Below are 19,826 nucleotides of genomic sequence, written 5' to 3'. Positions count from 1 at the left end.
CCCGGCTAATTTTTCTTTTCTTCTAACCGGACCGCCCATTCCATTAATCCCCTGATTTAACCCGAATCCGGGCCGGCTAATCACTTTCGTCTAATAACCTCCGTCGTTCATCTTCCTAGTTCCGTACTCGCCTCAGAGCATTCCGCCTCCGGCGGCGACAGAGTAGAGAAGCGCCGCCGAAATGGTCGGCATCGTCCTTGCTTCTCTACCTTCTCCTCGCCTCGCGCTCTTCGCCTTCCTCTCCGCCACTTCCCTCTATTTCCTCTGGAAGTCACGCCGCTGCCGCCTTCAGCCCTCTGCCTCCTCGCTGAAACCCGCAAACCCAAGCCCCAGGGGCAAGATCCTCTATGCATCCGCCACCGGCACGTCCAGATCCCTTGCTGGCCGCCTCTCCGCTCGCCTCCGTTCCCACGGTCTCCCCTTCGACCTCGTCGACCCCCGCCGCTACGAGCCAGAGGATCTTCCCAAGGAAAACGTCGTCTTGATTGTGGCATCCACGTGGGAGGACGGAAGGCCGCCGCCTGACGCCCAGTTCCTCTCCAGATGGCTCGCAGAGAGCGCCGCGGACTTCAGGGTCGGGTCGCTGCTCCTGGCCAGGTGCCGGTTCGCGGTATTCGGGGTCGGGTCGAGGTCGTACGGGGACAGTTTTAACGCAGCGGCGAAGGATTTCTCTAAGTGGATGAGGGCGCTCGGGGCCTCGGAGATGGCGCCATTGTGGGAGGGAGACATGGATTCTGGCGATGTTGACGATGTATTTGAGTTGTGGTGTCGGAAAATTGTGGGATTGCTCAAGGGAGACTCTGTAGCGGAGGATGGACATTTTGATTCTATGGCAGAGAACAATGGGCTTGAAGTTTCTGATGAAGATTCTGACGAAGAAACGGAGGTGGAGGACCTCGAATCGGCTGTGGTAGATATGGAGGATATTGCCGGTAAAGCTCCTTCAAGAAAGCTTGCTGTTGCTCCGACCAATGGTAGGGAGAATGGTGTCAGAGACATGGTGACACCAGTTATTAGGACTAACTTAGAGAAGCAGGTAAACTATGTTGATCTATCTTCAGTATTGACTTATTTGCATTTTCATTAATGCAGGTTTATGCAGTTAAATTGACTTCTTTTGCATTTACATTAATGTAGGTTTATGTAATCATATGTCTTTTATTTCCTTCACCAAACTTTTAGAACTAGCATAATTATATGCCCATTGCTTACATTATTGTTGCAGGGATATAAAATTATTGGTTCACATAGTGGGGTAAAACTATGTAGGTGGACAAAGTCACAGCTTCGTGGCCGTGGGGGTTGTTACAAGCATTCATTTTATGGTATCGAGAGTCATAGGTAAAATGAAGCTCTCATTTCTTTGTCTTTCTTGTTGGTTCTCATACATTGTCTCTCATTTTTTGTTTGCTTTCTCTAATTTGGTTGTTCCCTTGTCCTGTTGAATCTTGCTTCTGGTTTTCATAGTTTTCGACTAGTTCACAGTGCAATATTTACTTGAAGAAAATTTGAATCATTTAATTTTTATTTTCAGATACTTAATTGTTGTAATTTTTCATTGTCCTTCACCAATTCACTAAAGTCTAGACATGGAATTCTATCAAGTTGGGTGCAAGAAAGTTTAACTAGTGCAGTGGCTGATGCATTGTATAGTTGTTTCTATTCATGCTGGAGGTAGATATAAGAGAATTAGTAACTAAGATATTTGAGCAAGAGATCTTTGCCAAATGTAATTGCTGTACCTTTTTCTCTTCAACATGCAATCATGCATTTGAACATAGCTTGACACTAGTTAGGAGTCAATTCTTGTTGATAATGTAACAATTAACAATATCATATATAAATATCTGTTTCCTGTTAGAAATCAACCTATCTTAATGTTGTAGACAAACTTCATGAAAAAATAAATCTTCTTGTTTGCTTTCTTGTTGAAGTCCATTCATTATTTGGCTTATTATTGGTTTCAAGATAGATATCGATATGTAAAATACAGTTGTCAGACATTATTCTTATGCTTGTTTTATCTCGTTAGCATGGGATAATGAAGCTATGTGAATGCTTTTAGAGCAGAGTCAAATGAAATTTTCATTTAGCAACAGGTTGCAATGAACAAAAGATTCTGAACTTTGCATGATTGAAGTAGCAAGGCTCTTGGCTAACTGTTGAGGAAATTGTATAGGTTGCTAGCTAAGTAGGAGGATGGTAGCCTCTGAGATAAAATGATTTGAACAATTTTTCACTAATCAAGTTATAAAAAAAAAATGGAATGTAGAGATGCACCTTCAGAACACTTCTTATTAGATAGAAATGGTTTTCATTTTTGCTGAACTGGTGGAAATGTTTTATTTCCTTGCATATTCTACAGATGTATGGAAGCAACTCCTAGTTTGGCTTGTGCAAACAAATGTGTATTCTGTTGGAGGCACCACACAAATCCTGTTGGCAAGAGCTGGCAATGGAAAATGGACAATCCTCTTGAGATTGTAGATGCTGTAGTCAGTGAGCATACCAAAATGATTAAGCAAATGAAAGGTGTTCCAGGTGTGTCTTGCTTTCCTATTGTTTGAGTGCAGCTGGTACAAATATTTCCCCTTTTGCATGTTTGTTCACAATGTATCATAATCATCCTCATAAGGCCATGGAACAATTCCAACTATTTGGTGTCAGCTTCATGGAGCTATATTGCTAGTATGCCCAGGTCAATTAAATCATAAGGCCATTTCCTGAAAGCACTTGACTGATTGTTTTCTTGATTTTTTTTTTCACATTATAATATATTGCTTTACTATTCTCCAATTACTTATCAATTTATACAAATTACACAATGTTGTACTTTCTGTTATGAGTATATATGTATGCACATATTGTGTAGATAAATTTATCTGAACTCATGTGTTAAGTGCTCTATCATTTGGTAATTTTTCCTTGATATATGTTCGTCTAGTAGTCTTTAATTTTTTTCCTTGATATATGTTTGTCTAGTATAGTCTTTAATTTTATTTTTCTTGATATGTGTTTGTCTATTATTGTCTTTTTTGGATTCTCTTTTTCAGCAATATTATGTCATATATAGCTTAAGTTTTCATTTAATTCAAGGCTTGCTAATTTAGTGATTCATCCTATTTCTTTCATCAAAGTGGGAATAACTTGATGCTATTTTCTCCATTTTCTGCAGGTGTAAAGACGGAACGTTTGTCTGAAGGTCTTTCTCCTAGACATTGTGCTTTGTCACTTGTTGGTGAACCAATCATGTATCCTGAGATTAATGCACTTGTTGATGAGTTACATCGGAGACATATATCTACTTTCCTTGTCACAAATGCTCAATTTCCGGATACGATAAGGATGCTGAAGCCCATCACTCAGGTGTTGTTCTTCCTATGTCATAAATATGATATAGAATTTGATATTAACTTATATAGCTAGAAGGTAGGCTATAATGTTTGATTTCTATTTCTATGGTTACAGTTATATGTCAGTGTAGATGCAGCTACAAAAGATAGCCTTAAGGCTATTGATAGGCCACTCTTTGGTGACTTTTGGGAGCGTTTTCTGGTGAGTATCTGCATAATTAAATAGCAATTGCTGTAATATCCTTCTCAAATGCTTAGCATGCTACATGATATAAGTTTGAAAATTTTGAATTCTTCCTCGTCAGGTGTATGTGGAATAATCTGGTTAAAATAAACATTCACAATTATGACTAGTCCAGATTTTGAAGTTAGAAACTTAGAATGAAGGTTTGAACAGGCTAGATTGCTCATTCAGATTGTAGGTTGACCCTATTAGATTTTGGGATTATTAGGAAATAATACTAGATATACCTTACTGTTTTTTTTATTTGCCATCCAAATAATTCTAGCAAATCAAAACATAGTGGTGGGGCGGAATTGTGCAGGTGCAATGTTATATTATAAAAGAAATTATACACTCATGTGCATGGGTAATTATATTATCAAGAATGTTGTTTTCTAGAATAATTATTATAATGCTTTATAATTAATTAGAATGCATAAGAAGAACATACTTTTCACAGTAGTTGTAATTTGGACTTTAAAGCTTTAAACCGTTCCATAATTGTTTTAGCTTTGACAATATTGAATATATCCTAAAAGGAAATGTTCAACCTAAAAGTAAACAAACAGAAATTTGGCATTTAATTTTTTATATTCCATAAGTGCCAAAAGAAAATACTTACATGTCATAATTGTCCTCTACATAATGTAATCAATTGAAATCTTTGCACAATGGCCTCAGTGTTGAAGCTATTGAAAGACTTCATCAGTGAAAGTAGCCAAATAAGTATTTGACATTTAATCCCCTATACCATTGTACAAATCACTTTTCATGAATTTCATTATCGAAAAAGTTCTATCCAAACTTGCAATAAATTCTTAACTAAGAACAATAACTTCACAAACTTAAATCAAGGGATAGAGAATGCCTTTTTTATGGTCTCATTTTTTTCCCCAAATAATTAAGATATTTGATGGCTGAAAACTCACATTTTGAAGTTCTCTCCTCACTTGCAACCCAATCCCATCTTTGCATCTCCTAGTTTTATGCTTTAGCAGATTTGCTGTAGGTAGAGGTAGCAAAAAGTTGCAGAAAGGTGTTGTTTATTGTGGGAGGGCTCCTGCTTTATCATTGAAAGGAGACTTGGGTTGCCAGATTGGGTTGCAATGGTGAAGGCTTTTGCAAGTTGGCAAGATGGGATTGGGTTCTGAAGTGCTGCGGAGTGTTACGTAGGAGTCTCTTATTGATCTACATTGGTTTTTGTAGACTGACATTTGAGCAGGTCATATACCACGGTGTGTTGGATTCTTGTGATGTGGGCAATAGCAGAAGAAAGGGATTTTTGATGGTGTACCTTTGAAAGGAGATGCAGCAATTGTTGAGTGCATTGGGATCAGAACAAAATAATCACTTGGCACTGCACAAGCAAGGGGAAGTTAAATCCAAGTGTGTTTGTCAAATATCTCATGATTGTGTGCTTCTATTGGAGGTCTTGCAAGAGGAAGAGAGTTGTGGAATCCCAATTTAAACGTGAATAATTGAAATCAGCAGTATGCGATCTTTTTTATAGTCTCGACGTTATTACATGGAATATTTGATAGTGAACAATTTGTCTGCTCTTTCATGTTCTGTTTGTTTAATTTGCCAATTTATTTATCTAATGTCCAGTTATGATGTTGCATGTTTATTGCAGTAAAAGTAGTTGATTATCTGTAGTGCTATAAGGTTCCGCCACAATATTCGTATTTCCTGCATATATATTTTTGGGTTTTGGTTTATTGTTTGAGACCATAACCATCAAAAAGGCTGTTCAATAACCATCTTGCTAAATTTATCAAATGTTGCATTCATGTGAGAGATAAATGCAAATTTTTTACTTCGAATTCGCTTTTGATCTGCTTTGATTAACTGTTATCAGGATTCACTAAAAGCATTGCGAGACAAAGAACAACGGACTGTTTACCGCTTAACTTTGGTTAAAGGATGGAATGCAGAAGATTTAGATGCATATGCAAACTTGCTGAGTGTTGGGAAGCCTGACTTAATTGAAATCAAAGGAGTGACTTACTGTGGCTCGTGAGTTTATCCTCAAGTTTTATAAATTGTGCAATTTCTTTGCTCACGACACTAACTGCTGCTTGCTTGCGACAGGTCTGCTACATCAAAGTTGACAATGGATAACGTCCCTTGGCATTCTGATGTTAAAGCCTTTTCAGAGGCTTTGGCCAGGAAAAGCAGTGGTGAATATGAAGTTGCCTGTGAGCATGCTCATTCTTGCTGCGTCCTTCTGGCAAAAGTCGACAGGTTCAAGATAAATGGTGAATGGCACACATGGATAGACTACGACCGGTTTCATGAGCTGGTACATTCCTTAGAGCTCACTCTTGTAATACCTCTTAACTCACTGTCATCTGCTAAGTTTTTCTGAAACTGGAAACAGGTGGTTTCAGGAAAGCCATTTAGGACAGAAGACTACATGGCTCGCACACCATCCTGGGCTATCTATGGTGCCGAAGAAGGTGGATTTGATCCATATCAATCTCGATACAAGAAAGAGAGGCGTCATGGAACTGCAAGCCTTCGGAATTAGCTGGTTTCGGTTTCAGATAAGATTATGCATCTTCCTCCATTAGTCGATCCAAATTATCTATCTCCAAACTTGATAAGCATTTTGGTTGCCTAAGTTGATGTTTTAACCAACAAAGAGGATTTTTTTTTCTTGGTGACATGAGCAAGATGAGTTAGTTATTTGCCCAATTTACTTTCATAATATGCATATCCATAGTCTAGTACGATCTCTTTTCACTCACTCGTCAATATTTATATTACACAGTTAAAACAAATTATTGTATACTAAATTAACTGTATACAAAGCATCAACAAAAGTATTAAACTATGTAAATAATGCAGTTATTTTATATTAATGTTTGCTAATGCCTAACCATATACTGCTTTTCCTGTTTGTATTTTTATGCATTAGTTTCATTGTTTGGATTGTTTTCATTTATTTAGTATTACTTCATTGGAACCAATGTAACAAGTTAATTAATGTGCGAAACTAAGGCTTCGGATAATTCAACAAACGTTGTTATTAAATCGAGAAGCAATTTGTGGCCGTCTATTTCTACTTGTTTTCTCTTGTCCTCTATCCATTGGATTTTATTTTTATTTTTTTTATTTTTGACAATTTGTCATAGTTTAGTCTTGACCTTGAGATTCTTGGGATCGGCAATGGGAGGTTTAAGCAGTGTACCGTAGCCCCGTTCAGATCCTCTGCCCTAATTTCTCTATGACTCTGTGTCTCATTATCGATCGGATGGATCAGATTAAATCTTAAGATATCATGACATTTTTAAAATATGTGTAGTATTTTCGTAATGTGCAAAGTATCATTGAAATTTAATCTGATCCGTCCGATCAGTAATGAAACATGAGGATAAAGAGAAATGAAAATAGAGCATCCGAACTAGTAGCCCCAGGGCTATATTTCACCTTTCAAATGTATATTGTTTATTAAGTGTTTTTTATTAACTTAGATCAAAATATCTATTTATCCTTTAAATTATTTTTAAAATTACTTACTTAGCTATTATATTAATGAAAAAGATACAATTTGAGGAAGTGATCAAACCTCGATCGACGCATATATTCGGAAAAAAATTTCTTCATCACTAATTATTTAGTGGTCAGTTATAAATCGATTTCGTAATTATTGTTTTTTTTCACGTAACTTGATGAAGGTATGTAAGGCAGTAAGGATGTGTTTGGTTCAGGATTATTCTTGATAACCTTGATTATCCATCCAAGGTTATCAACAAAAACCTTGTTTGGTTTAGGTATTCGATGATTCCCAAGCAATGTTCCATGCCCGACATGTCAGTAAAAGGGTCATGCAGCCTGGAATCGGAAAATCTCAGAAAACTAAGGTTTTTCTTGATTCCGGGGTTAACGAATTTTTTTTACCAAAAATACCCTCCGATAAGAAAAACATGAAAAAAAAGAAAAAATATAAAAAAATATTAAAAATAATAAAAAAATAAAAAATGTTTTAAAAAAATAAATTTTAAAAATTTATTTTAAAAAAAATAAATAATTTAAAAAAAAACAAAAATATAAATTTTAAAAATAAAAAATTTAAAAAAATTTAAAATTTTTAAAAAATTTAAAAATTTAAAAATTTAAAAATTAAAAAATTTTAAAAAATTTAAAAATTTAAAAAAATTTAAAAATTTAAAAATTTTATTTTTTTAAAAATTAAAAATAAAATAAATAAATAAAAATAAAAATTAAAAAAATGTAAAAAAATAAAAAATAAACATATAAATAATATAAAAACATTAAAAATAAAAAAAACACATAAAAAAGTAAAAAAAATATAGAGGAAAAAGAAAAGTAAAAAAACATTAAAAAATAAATAATAATAATAATAATAATATTATGTATAATTGGTTTTGTAACTGAGGGTAATACGGTGAAATATTAAACTAGTGTATTCATTAAAACCTTCAAACAAACAAATTTTTGTTGTATTACTTAGGTTGAACCAAACAACATTTGGTTATGTTTTATTCCTCATAATCTTGGTTATGTGATTACTTAATAATCACATAACCAAGGTTATACATGATAACTTGAACCAAACGCACCCTAAGGGTCGTATGGATAAACATAAGCACTTATTGGCAAAAAGGTAGAATCGTCATCCTAGCGGCTCTTAGCCCCGGTCCCACAAAATTTTAGAGAGAGTAAATCACGGTTAATGTTGGGCAGGATAGGTGACTGGGGGTTGAAAGAATTTTTGGCGCAGTAGACCAGGGTTTTATCTCCGAGTGCAACTGGCGACCTTCGATCCCACGACTTCATTGACAAGTTGTAGACATCTAACCAGCTGATCCAGCCCGTGGGGGCAACATAAGCACTTATTGTTACAATGCAAAAGAGACATTTTAATAATAAAATAAGAATATTAATGGCGTTTTGACATTAGTTGCAAAAGGTGGAACCGTCACCTTAGCGGTCCTCTGGGTCCGACCTCACAGATATCTAGAGGGGATAAATCACGATTAAGCTGAGCAGGAGGGGTGACTGGGGGTCGAGTGGAATTTAAAGCGCAGCAGACTGAGGTTTTACGTCCGTGTGCAACTGACGACCCTCGATCCCTGAACCTCTGTTGTAAGCGTCACGCTCTTCCAGCTGATCCAGCCCGTGGGGGTGCGTTTTGACAATAGTGAACTTTCGGAGGATATTTTGATAAAATTTCAGTATCTCTTCCCACATGCGTAGGCCTTATTAAATCAAACAAATCAATTTATATTTTATGGCTCATATAATTTTCAATGTCAAAACAATAAAATAAAACAAAAAACAAGGGGTTATTTTAAAAAACATTAAAATAGTTTTTTTATATATTATTTTTCATCTTATATATATATATATATATTGTTATAACAATTTAATTAGTATTATATTTATTAAAAAAATATATAGTAAATTGTATATTTAGGTATTTTCCAATAATATTATCTGAACGAGTCGAATCGTTCGGTTGGCGGAGGCAGTCAAAGGAAAGTAGCGAGCGAAGAAGAGCGCGAGACAAGGAAAGAGTGGCGACTGCAGTCTTCAGCGACGGTCCGACGGAGCCATGACGCTGGGGATGATCAACGCCAACCCTGTGGTGCACGCCAAGAGGGAGAGGATTATTCGCTCGGAGGATATACACTCCGACGATGCCCTCGATGCCCTCGATGTTTTTGGTATCCTGCCATCGTGCTTTCCTTGGCTCGCCTTCTTCTCCGATCTGTTGATATAATTGCTCGATTTCGGTTTGTGATGCCACTTTTTAGGGAAAGTTTGATTTTTTTTTTATATTTATATATATATATATATATATTTTGCCAAGAGGAAGGGGGGATCACTGCTCCAACGGCCTGATGCCCTCCATGTATTTGTCATCGATCTCCTGCGTTCCTTCAATGCACTTGTTTTCAATTCATTGATTGTTCTGTTCGGCGTCTCTTTCTGTTTTCTATGACAATCGGTTGAGGGATTTCATGGATCTTCACTCCCGGGTCCTCCTATGCCTTTGATAGTACGGACGAACCATTTATTACTTGTGTCTCTTGCCCTTTTTTATTGTGCGTGAGTTCCTTCTCTTTGTCGATGAGTTTTAGCCGTCAAGGTTTTTTTTTTTTGGATTTGTTCTGTGTTAATCCATATATGTTTAGTCAATTGTTTTCGTGGATTCATTGCCGATTTATTTTGTTCTTGAAGAATAATGCTACTTTGGAGTCGTTTCTTGACTTCAGCGATTAGATTCGGTGAGGGATATCAAGGATCCGGAGCATCCTTATTCTTTGGAGCAGCTCAGTGTTCTCTCGGAAGAGTCCATCGCCGTTGATGAGAAGCTCGGCCGCATCAAGTGGGTGTCAATTGTTCTTTTTTATCCAATCCTGATGCTGTTATATTTATGGCTCAAAAGTATCCACTATGATATCTGAGAATTTATTGAAAGTTTAAATAAGGTGGATTCTTTCATGGCCTTGTGTTAATCGACAAATTGATAAGACTCTTTGCAATAAGATAAAAAAAAGGATCTTGAAACTAATAAGATGAGTTGTCTTTCTTTTGCACTGGAAGTAAGGTGGCTTCTGCTGGTTTTTAGAGGAATCTTCATTCTCTGATCATCATCACAACTCTATAATCATATCTAGTGTATATTATGTTCTGAGTACTGTCTCCAACATTTATATTAATCTTCACTAACTAATTTCTTTGATTTGTGTAGGATAACCTTCACTCCAACAGTTAAACACTGCAGTATGGCAACAGTCATTGGTCTGTGTTTAAGGGTTAAGTTAATGCAGTGCTTTCCCCCACATTTTAAGGTTAGTTATTATTTTTACCTATTCACTCTAGGTTTAATTATCGGCACTATTTACAGTTGTGGAATGCTTGATATGTTTTTCTTAGTTTACAGAAATAGAATCAGAATGCAATTCATCTGATATTCTGTGTTTATGTAATTAGAATGCAATTCAAACTTTCTTATTGATTTACTGAAGTAGTGGAACAAGGGAAAATAAACACAGGTACTGAAAGAAATATTTACACAACTCAAGTTTGAGATAGAAAGATTCGTGGCACTTTGATTTATTGTCTCGTTTTCTATGGTAAACGATGTTATTTTCACTAAATTAGGATTATATATATAGAGAGAGGGAAGCCCTGCTGTGGACGAAATGCTGCATGACTGTGCGCGCCACAGATCCAACTCTTGGATTTAATTAATTTATTTTTTTTTAAATTAACATTTCCTTCAAGAGGAACACTATACCCCCGTGAGCATCTAAATTTTTTAATCTTGAATACTATAACCACTCAAGAGGAAAGCCTGAACCCTAGAAGGAAAATCTTATTAACTTAAACCCATTATAACCTATCCCCTAAATCCTATAATCTTAAACCCTAAATACATATAATATACCCCGTGAGTATCTAAATTTTTTAATTTTGAATACTATACCAAGAGAGAAGCCTGAATCTTAGAGGGAAAATTTTATTGACTCAAACTCATTATAACTCAACTCCTAAATCTTAAAATCTTGAACCCTATATATATATATATGTACGCGCACACACACACACACATAGGGTTCAAGATTTTAGGATTTAGGAGCTGAGTTATAATGAGTTTGATACACACACCCCAAAATAAAATAAAAAAACAAAAAAGAAAAAGAAAAAATGTTACTGCATGAATCCAGGCGCCTGGATTCATTCCGGCGCCTGGACCACTGTCGTGCAACGTGTAGAGAGAGTTTATTTTGCTCATGAATTATTGTTATAAATACGACCAAGGTTGTGAAATTTGATTGTTGAACTTTGTGATAAACTTAGAAGTATAGCTAGCAATATCGAACAAAGTTTTTGATGTTAGATTAACCGATTATTCTGCCTACAATAGCAAACAAGCTACAAAAGTAAGTTACAATTTATTTAGATCTTATCTTCCAGTTATTTCACACCTGACTTACATGAACTATCACTATGCACATAGTTTTTTATATATGACTAACTATCAAGTTCAATGAAATTTCAGGTTGACATCACTGTATCTCCTGGTTCTCTTGCAAATGAAGAAGCAGGTGAATGCAAAAGTTTCTTATCTGTCTATAGATTTTTTTTTTTTTGTGAAGTATCAGTATTATTTGCATCTTTTAGGGCAATGTCGTTTCATTACTAAATCAAAGAACGCAAATACTACATAGAGATAGAAAAATAGCCAAAAAAAAATCCTTGCTATCTGCTTAGAGGAAACTAAATAGATATGGTGAAGTCAAAGTATGGAAAAAATAGATAATTTTGAACGTTAAAGGTTTCAAAGAAACTTAACAAATGTGAAGGGATACTTGATGTTTATGCATCTCATAGAGCCCAAATCTAAGATTGATAGGTTTTGTGAGATTTGTAATGGTTCCAATCTGGAAAAATTATGAATTTCAATGGAAAATTTGTGTACATAACATTAAAAGACTACATGATAGTTCTATATATTTAGAAGCTAAAGTGAAAGAATACTGACATACAACAATGACAATGAGCTATCAAATCAAACAGTAAGGTGTAAGTATATTGTAATGCCATTGTGCTCTAATTAAGTCAACATTATATGTCTCAAGTCATTTAGATCTCTTCTAATTATATTGATTTCTTCTCTTTACCCTTTTTACCTAAGTATTGGATCTCACTGTTACTTTTGAACATGTTTATGTAATTCACATTCTATTTTTATTTTTAACTTTCAAGCTACACCTACATTAAAGGTTCCAACCATTGTCCAATCTAGGGATAACAGTATTCTTGTTTTATTTTATGAGTTCTAATAGATGCACACATCTATTTTAATATTCTCAAGTTGATGATAAAAAGCTATATTAATGGCATAAATTTCACTTCAATGGTTACCTAAATCCTACATTACATTGGATAAGAATACATTTTTAAACTCTAGATGGCATAACAATTCCCAAATTTGATATGAAAAATAGCCAAGGATAGAGATGGAACCCCAATCTGACATTCCATAAGTCATTTTGCAACCAGAATTCACTAGATACCCCTACAAACCATATGTATAATAAACAAAGACTGTAATCAGTTGCATTTATTGTAATTGTAAAGAAACTAAGCATGGAGTCCTTGGTAATGCAGTTAATAAGCAGCTGAATGACAAGGAGAGAGTCTCTGCAGCTTTGGAAAACCCTAGCCTCCGTCAACTTGTGGATGAGTGTCTCTACTCCAATGAGCTATATTCTTATTAGTTACTCATATTTTCCTTGTAGTTTCCACTGTATATCAGTTCTGTTCAACGGAACTGCTGGTTGGTTTTAGCTGTATGTTATATAAATTCATCTCAGGTCATCTTGATGACTTGCGATATTATGTGTTTTTTTTGGTCAAAGGTATTATGTAGTTTTTGTAGTCTTATACAGAAGCTATCTTCTATGTAGCAGTTGTTATCAAAATAAATGTAGCAATATGAATGAACGCAGTTATATTTTGGTGCATGAATCAACTTTTCCTTTGAGATTTTTACCGATAGCAGATTTATATGATCTCTTAACTATTATTTGTGACATATATTCACATTTCTGGTTGATCCATCTATTTCTCTTTACCCTTTGCATAGGTTGTACTCATGAATAGAATATACTCATTTCTTTTGTTTCAATATTTTGTTGACCCTGAAACAATACTCATCCCAAAGTTTGTTTCAATGTTTTGGCCACCCTGAAACAATACTCATCCCAAAGATTTGACAGCAACCACTAATCAGGGTTTGAATTCTCGGGCCATATTGGTGTTTTGATCTTTGATTCAGTACTATTTTGGCATTTTACTGACGTTTTGATGTATGATGTTGGTGGAAAACTAGAGGTGGAAGAAGGAAAAAGATAACATTATAGTTAATAAAAAAAAAAGACAACTCGATACACGAAGCTCTCGTCATGCGGAGTCTCGGAGAAGGATCTATTGTATGTAATCTTATCCTATTTTTTGCAAGATTATAAAATAAAAAAAAAATATTATCTCTATTTAAATATGTTAAAGGGTGTCGAATGTTAACATTAAATAATTATCATCAACAATATTGACATATCACTTAAGACATACAAGATAGAGTTCATGAAAAAATATCCAAATAGCTGAATTCATCACTCAGCGCATAGTCAAAAATTAACAAGGAAAATTGTCTGAAATGCTACCCAAATGACTACTTACACTAATTATAAACTACTGAGAGAAGGGCAGTAAACTTGTAGAACTTTTAAGCAGAACTCATGTTCATTAAGGAAATATACAAAACAATCATACAAACATTTTTTGTACATTGGCAACACTTTTATGCCAGTTGACAGTGCATTTTTAGAGCTAATATACATACAAAATCTTGCATTTTCTATTTTCAAACCAACAAACTCAAAACAAATACATTTTTCTTCGATTGTGGTACATTTTCAGAAAAAACATTTACAATAATGATAAAAGGAAATCTTGGCAAACCGCTTAGTGTATCTCCATATATCCTACTGAGATATGATTTCTAGTTCTGCCCACCATAGCGGTGACACTCTTGGGTAAGCTTCATCGGGCGTAATCGATGTAATCCCTCTTAAGCGTTCCACAACCTCGGTCATTGTTGGTTTCTTCTCAGGGGAAACATTTATGCAGGATCGTATCACGTCTGCCAGTTCAGTGATATGTTCGATGCCAACAGCCGTGAGAGTCCGGTCCACCATGTCCATGAGGGGTCTTTTCCCATTCAAGTAACTTGAAGCCCAGAGCACAAGTAGACCATCATCTTCTGAAAAAGGAAGCCTTCCAGAAATGATTTCCAGTAGAACAATTCCGAACTTGTAGACAATGTTCTGTTTTGCGGTTTCATATGCTAGCTCTGCTTCTTTTTCTTCGTTCCAAAATTCAAGATCAGAAATCTTTGCTGCGCAATCTTCGGTAAGATAGATGGATGACGAGCTCAAATTTCGAATGACTAGAGGAGGATTCAGCTGTTCCATGTGCTGGAGGCAATACGCGATGCCCATGATTACACGCAGACGAGCGGCCCAGTCTAGTTGCTCTGCTTCTTTAACTGCAAATTATTTGAATGTCATATAAAATTTCCCGAAGGTTTATACGGCGAAAAGAAATTCTCTCTAAATTACTAAACTCAATTCTGCTGTGAATTCAAGTATTTCCTCTATACTCCTGATTTCTTATTGATAAATCAAAATGATAAAAAGAAATTGAGAGCAATTTATCGAATATGACTAATGATCTCTGTGATTGTAATTTATGGATTTAGAGTATCTCTCTTATGACAATTAATTAAAACTGGCGAATATTGATACTCACTGTGCAAATGCTCAAAGACTGTCCCATTTGAAGCATACTCAAACACCATCATCCTAGTGAAAGGCTTTTCTTCTTCACAATAACCGATGAGGTTCATGAAGTTCTTGTGATTAATTTTGGACAATGTATCGATCTGAAAATAGAACAATTACAATCGATCTAGACTCATCATCAATTAACTGTCCGCCGAAAGAAGAAGACGCAAGGTACCTTATTCCTGAAGTTTACTTCATAACGTTCCTTCCAATCTTCTGCCGAAGTGATAGCAATTGTCACTGCAATTTCAACTCCACTTGAAAGTGTTCCTTTGCACAATGTGCAATTAGATGATGAATCAATTATGTTGCTGAATTGTTCACATGCTGTTTCAAGTTCTGAACGTTTCAGAGAAGGTACACCTGCCATCGACAAATACGATAATGAATAAAAATGGCAACTACAAAATCGATATATTGTAAAAATAAACATGCCTGTAACAAATGCTTTCTGCAATTGCCCACTTAATCCAGTTGTCCATGGCATCACAGTGACAGCCTTGTTTGCGCGATAACATAGAAAATATACCGCAGCCATGGAAACAAGGGACACTATTGCTCCAACAATCAACAGAGAAACAATCAAGAATTTCTGGGCGGTCGATTTATCGTCTGTTGAACTTGAGGTTGGAGATGCTGGCAGATGAATGTTTCCGTCGTTTGACTGGGTTGTAGGTGATGGCGCTGGTGATGGAGGAGATGTCTGTGTGGGATGAATGCTATTTGTTCTGGCGTCTTGGAGAAGCCTCCTGATAGTTGCATTTTCAACGTTCCTACTTAAAGATAAAAAAAGACTTATTTGATATATATATCTAAAGTCTAAATTAAAATGTAACAATCTTTTAGAAATAAAATTCAGTTTTATTTTCAATCTAATCTTGCTCCTTGAGCAAAAATTAGTGGCAGAAGCAGCTATAACTGAAGCTTGAGAGTGTTTAGCATTTCAAGGAGAACGTCTACTTCAAGCTTGCAAGCATATTTAATGCAAGAACACTCATCAAACCAAAGTAATGAAAGAATGCTAAATAGTTGATGATATAAACATTCTTTAAAATATTTTTTTTAGCCCATTGTCAACTTCTCAACATTCCTATTAATTGTCAAAATTAATAGTAAAATGACACAACTCATTCAATATTCTAGTGAATGAGCATGCAAGACGGCATATTTTAGTGTTTGAATATTTAACCTATAGTTTAGAGGTTCTGTTAACTCATAATTATGATAATTAACTCCAAGTATGATGTGGCATGTTGACCCATTAGAAAGTGTCATGTTATCCATGTAGTTATACCAACTAACAGTCAACTACAACTTGACATTGTTAGAAGTCAAAAGTACATGTTTAGATTTGTTAATGAATAAATCCTGCTATATTAGTCAAAACATGTAAAGTTCAAGCTAGATGTATCCTATCCATAACCCAACGATTAAAATGGAAACCTTCAAAGTTACAAAATCCAAAGTAATTAAGAAGACAAACCTAGTATAATATGAAGTGATTAGTTACCAACATCATTAGAGTATATTAACTATTTCAGAATGAAAAAAAATAATCAAAAGATGAAATGCCAAAGAGCTAATTCATCATTTAAGCTGCAATGATTGTTTTAGCTATTCAATATACAAAACTAATTCTATAATTGAGCAATTACCTTGTAACTTGTCTATTTGAAGAGACCAGCACTTCATCAATTTGTGTCTCCAAAAGCATGCTGCCTTCAGACAGGTAACAAGAAAATGCATTGCTTCTGAGTAAACTGTAAGTTACCAAGATAATGATCACAGATCTACTATTTGGAAACCAAAATCAATGCTAAATTAGGTGGACTCTTGTACTTACAGAATTTGTAGGGATGAAATTTTGACAAGTTCAGAAGGAAGTGGTCCACTAAAATTATTATGACTCAAGTCCAACAATTCCAAATTCTTTAATCTCCCAATCTCCACAGGAATCATCCCATACAAGGAATTATTATGTAAAATGCTACATAAAAAAGAGATGAGTAAGGATAATGTTCGAAAAGAATAATTGAGAAGCAATGCCTTCACTTCTTATTAGAAAGGCTATACATCAATAATTGCAAGCTTTTATGAAGTGAAATACTCCCACTGTCCGCACTAGAATAGTGTTACTGGTTAGCAAGAGCAAAAAGTTACTAGAAAGAACAAACAAGTTTTACATGCAGCATGAATAATTCAACTGTTCGGCATAGTTCATTATGGCATGGAGAAAAAACCATTGCTGGTTATCCATATATGTGCCTTGAATTGTAGACACTCGTTAAGTTATTCCCGAGTAATTTAAAGAATGTTGTATATTACCATACTTGCTAAAGTTATTTCCATGAATATCATTAAGGATGCAGCATCAATAAACTATGCTATTAAGATATTTTATGTTCTACAATTTATTATGATATAATGAATTAGATGTTCATCTGGCTCACTTATGTCAAAGTGACTACCTAATAACTAACTACTATATCTGTTGCAAAGTTGATACAAGTATGTTTTTCCTTCAAATTTTTTTGTCAGCAAGGATGGTATTCTTCTCAAGAAATAGATTACCTTTCAAGTGCTTTCATATTTCTTAGTATTTTAAGCTTGCACATGCTTTCTTGGTCTATACTTTCTCATATCGACATGAAACACTGAGCTATTCCATAAAGCATTTCTCAAGTGTTTCTCCAGATTATATTCATCCTTTTTGGTCATTTCAAAATCCTTTGTTTTGAGACCAAACAAGTTCATGCTATAGAGTAGAGTTGTGATGCCTAATCTTATGGAGTATATAATGTTGTTTGTTAAACATAATCAATTACAAAATCTCAATTCCACAAGAACACTGCTTAACTAATTAAATTTGAATTCATAAAACTTTATTAGATGTCTAGAACTTTCTGGGAATTTCTATGGAAAAAAGATCCACAGTTTTGATTATTCTCTAACAAACAATTTTTAGTTTTCACAAGGTAAAGAAGAGATATAAGAATTACATGATCACAAAAACATAACTAGAAGATAAATAATCAATTAAAGCTGATGAACTAGTTAAGTTTGATGACAAAACAAATAGAGTTTACTACAAATATTTTTCCCATCTGCAAAATTCTTACATTGCTCTGGCATGGGTGAGCATTCCAATTTCAGGTGTGATTGTCCCTTTGAGATGGAGATCTCTCAGTTTCCTGCAACAATGACGCTCAATTTTAGAAAATATTAAGCTAAATGATCACTGGAACAAGGAAACATCAAAACAGAAAATTGAAAGTGCTAATTAAATAAGATCATTGCCCTTCAACTTCAAAAAGTCATTTCATTGGCGTTATCTAGATTGTTAGTCTACAACAGCCTAAATGCATGGATATAGAAAAATTCTCAATGAAATATCATTTTTTACTTTCAATTTCTAATTGGTGTTTCTTAACATATAAAATTAAAGATGGGAAAAGTAGCATATTTAAAAGATGTTATTATTAGTATAAAAAAAACATTAGGGATTAACACCCTTGGTAGTCTCCTCTACTTATAATTGCTTCATCCATAAGGACGTTGTGGATCAAGGCATGCTTGATATCCAACTAGTGAAGTGATTACTGAGAACTAAAGCAATCTTAGCTACTAGATAAAAGTTTGCTAAGATTGGAGGCCAGTGAACATATAAATCTCTTAGAGGAAGGCAGAACATGCAAGTAAGAAATGATGCACGAGCAGATGTGACAAACGTGCCCTGTGCAATGCAAGCAAGCAAAAGCCGGAAACATAGAGAATGGAAGGAGGCAGCGTGCATGAGAGCTATAGGCACAAGGTGATGAGGAGCCCACAAGAGCCATAATTGTGTCCTATGCACACAAGCAAGCAGAGATAGTCATGCCTTGTGTGCCAAAACAGCAACTAAGCTAAATAGCCATTGGGCAAATGAGTATGACGATGATTAAGATTGAAAGTACTAAGGTTGCATACCTTTGTTAGTCCTTCTCCATATACTTCTTATTTATCAATGAAAAATTACACTGCAATTCTTGTATCATATAAATCACCTTTGTTGTTTCCCTCTCCATGTTTACAATTTGATTCCAAACAAGCAATAAAAAGTAAATTTCTTCTTTGGAAAAAATATGGATGACTTACAAAACAACGACTTCTCCATCATCTGAGCACTCCACGCCAAACCACAAGCAAGGGTTATCGGCGCCTTCATCCCAATTCGACAAAGCACCATGAGGATCAGCCTCTATCCTCCCTTTAAACGCCAGGAGAGCTATCCCTGTATATAAATTACAAATAATTAAGCATAGACTCTCTCAAGAATCAACGGACACAATAAAACTCCGAATCAAACCCAGGCCCAGTGTCCTCCGACCAAACTACTGATATAGAAAGGTACCTTCTTGATTGAGAGAAGCGCCGAGCTGTGCCGACGAAACCCACAACAAGACGGAGATCACACACAGCATCCAAACCTCCATCTTCAGCAATAAAAACGGCTCCTTTTCCTCCACTTCTCGCCCAAAGCAGCCAACCCTATCCGACTCTTGCGACTGGATTGCAAGAATCAAGAATAAAACCAACAAAACAATAGGGTTACCAACCTCAAGCCAAAAGGTCGCGCCTTTACCGTAGAATCTACCCACCAACCGTCCAGCTTCTACTCGGATTTCGTTACACAAAATTCTGCTGGAAACAAGCAATCAAACGAGTGCAAAGGGAAGGATTTTCCAGGCCAACGAAAGCATGCGAAGGCGACGTTGAAATGTTCGTTCCTATTGGGATCACGCGCCAGGGGTTTGGTTTGATCGCCTCTCCGCGATAACTCTTATGTTATCCTTTTCGTTGCTTTCTCGATCGATGAGTTATGCG

General features: G+C 35.3%; 3 protein-coding genes across 5 annotated transcripts; 2 read left to right on the top strand and 1 right to left on the bottom strand.

The window, feature by feature from the left end:
* The first annotated feature begins 53 nt into the window (after nt 1–53).
* Nucleotides 54–6,294, top strand: LOC122040681 (S-adenosyl-L-methionine-dependent tRNA 4-demethylwyosine synthase-like). The gene is made up of 8 exons (XM_042600105.1): nt 54–1,036; nt 1,226–1,341; nt 2,366–2,541; nt 3,176–3,366; nt 3,469–3,555; nt 5,435–5,592; nt 5,668–5,878; nt 5,957–6,294. Exons 1-8 carry the CDS (start codon nt 182–184, stop codon nt 6,104–6,106), a joined length of 1,944 nt encoding a protein of 647 aa, XP_042456039.1. The 5' UTR covers nt 54–181; the 3' UTR covers nt 6,107–6,294.
* A 2,727-nt stretch (nt 6,295–9,021) lies between these two features.
* LOC122040679 (protein AE7-like 1) lies at nt 9,022–13,082 on the top strand. Its single transcript, XM_042600102.1, has 5 exons — nt 9,022–9,269; nt 9,829–9,934; nt 10,301–10,400; nt 11,615–11,660; nt 12,727–13,082. The coding sequence occupies exons 1-5, from the start codon at nt 9,158–9,160 to the stop codon at nt 12,834–12,836; spliced, it is 474 nt and encodes a 157-aa protein (XP_042456036.1). The 5' UTR covers nt 9,022–9,157; the 3' UTR covers nt 12,837–13,082.
* Nucleotides 13,083–13,863: 781 nt separating this feature from the next.
* LOC122040678 (protein MALE DISCOVERER 2-like) lies at nt 13,864–19,826 on the bottom strand. Of its 3 annotated transcripts, none has more exons than XM_042600099.1 (10): nt 19,585–19,826; nt 19,354–19,507; nt 19,098–19,233; nt 18,083–18,154; nt 16,807–16,950; nt 16,619–16,723; nt 15,399–15,739; nt 15,139–15,326; nt 14,929–15,061; nt 13,864–14,665 (listed from the first exon to the last, which is right to left on the bottom strand). In XM_042600099.1, the coding sequence occupies exons 2-10, from the start codon at nt 19,433–19,435 to the stop codon at nt 14,103–14,105; spliced, it is 1,764 nt and encodes a 587-aa protein (XP_042456033.1). In that variant the 5' UTR covers nt 19,436–19,507; nt 19,585–19,826; the 3' UTR covers nt 13,864–14,102. The 3 variants fall into 3 exon arrangements, with proteins under 3 accessions (XP_042456033.1, XP_042456035.1, XP_042456034.1); XM_042600101.1 differs by having other exon boundaries at nt 15,399–15,736; XM_042600100.1 differs by having other exon boundaries at nt 19,601–19,826.

This window comes from Zingiber officinale, chromosome 2A (genome assembly GCF_018446385.1).
Source record: "Zingiber officinale cultivar Zhangliang chromosome 2A, Zo_v1.1, whole genome shotgun sequence".
NCBI lineage: Eukaryota > Viridiplantae > Streptophyta > Magnoliopsida > Zingiberales > Zingiberaceae > Zingiber > Zingiber officinale.
The sequence above is the reverse complement of the archived record's forward strand: the minus strand, read 5'-3'. Positions and strand labels throughout refer to the sequence as shown.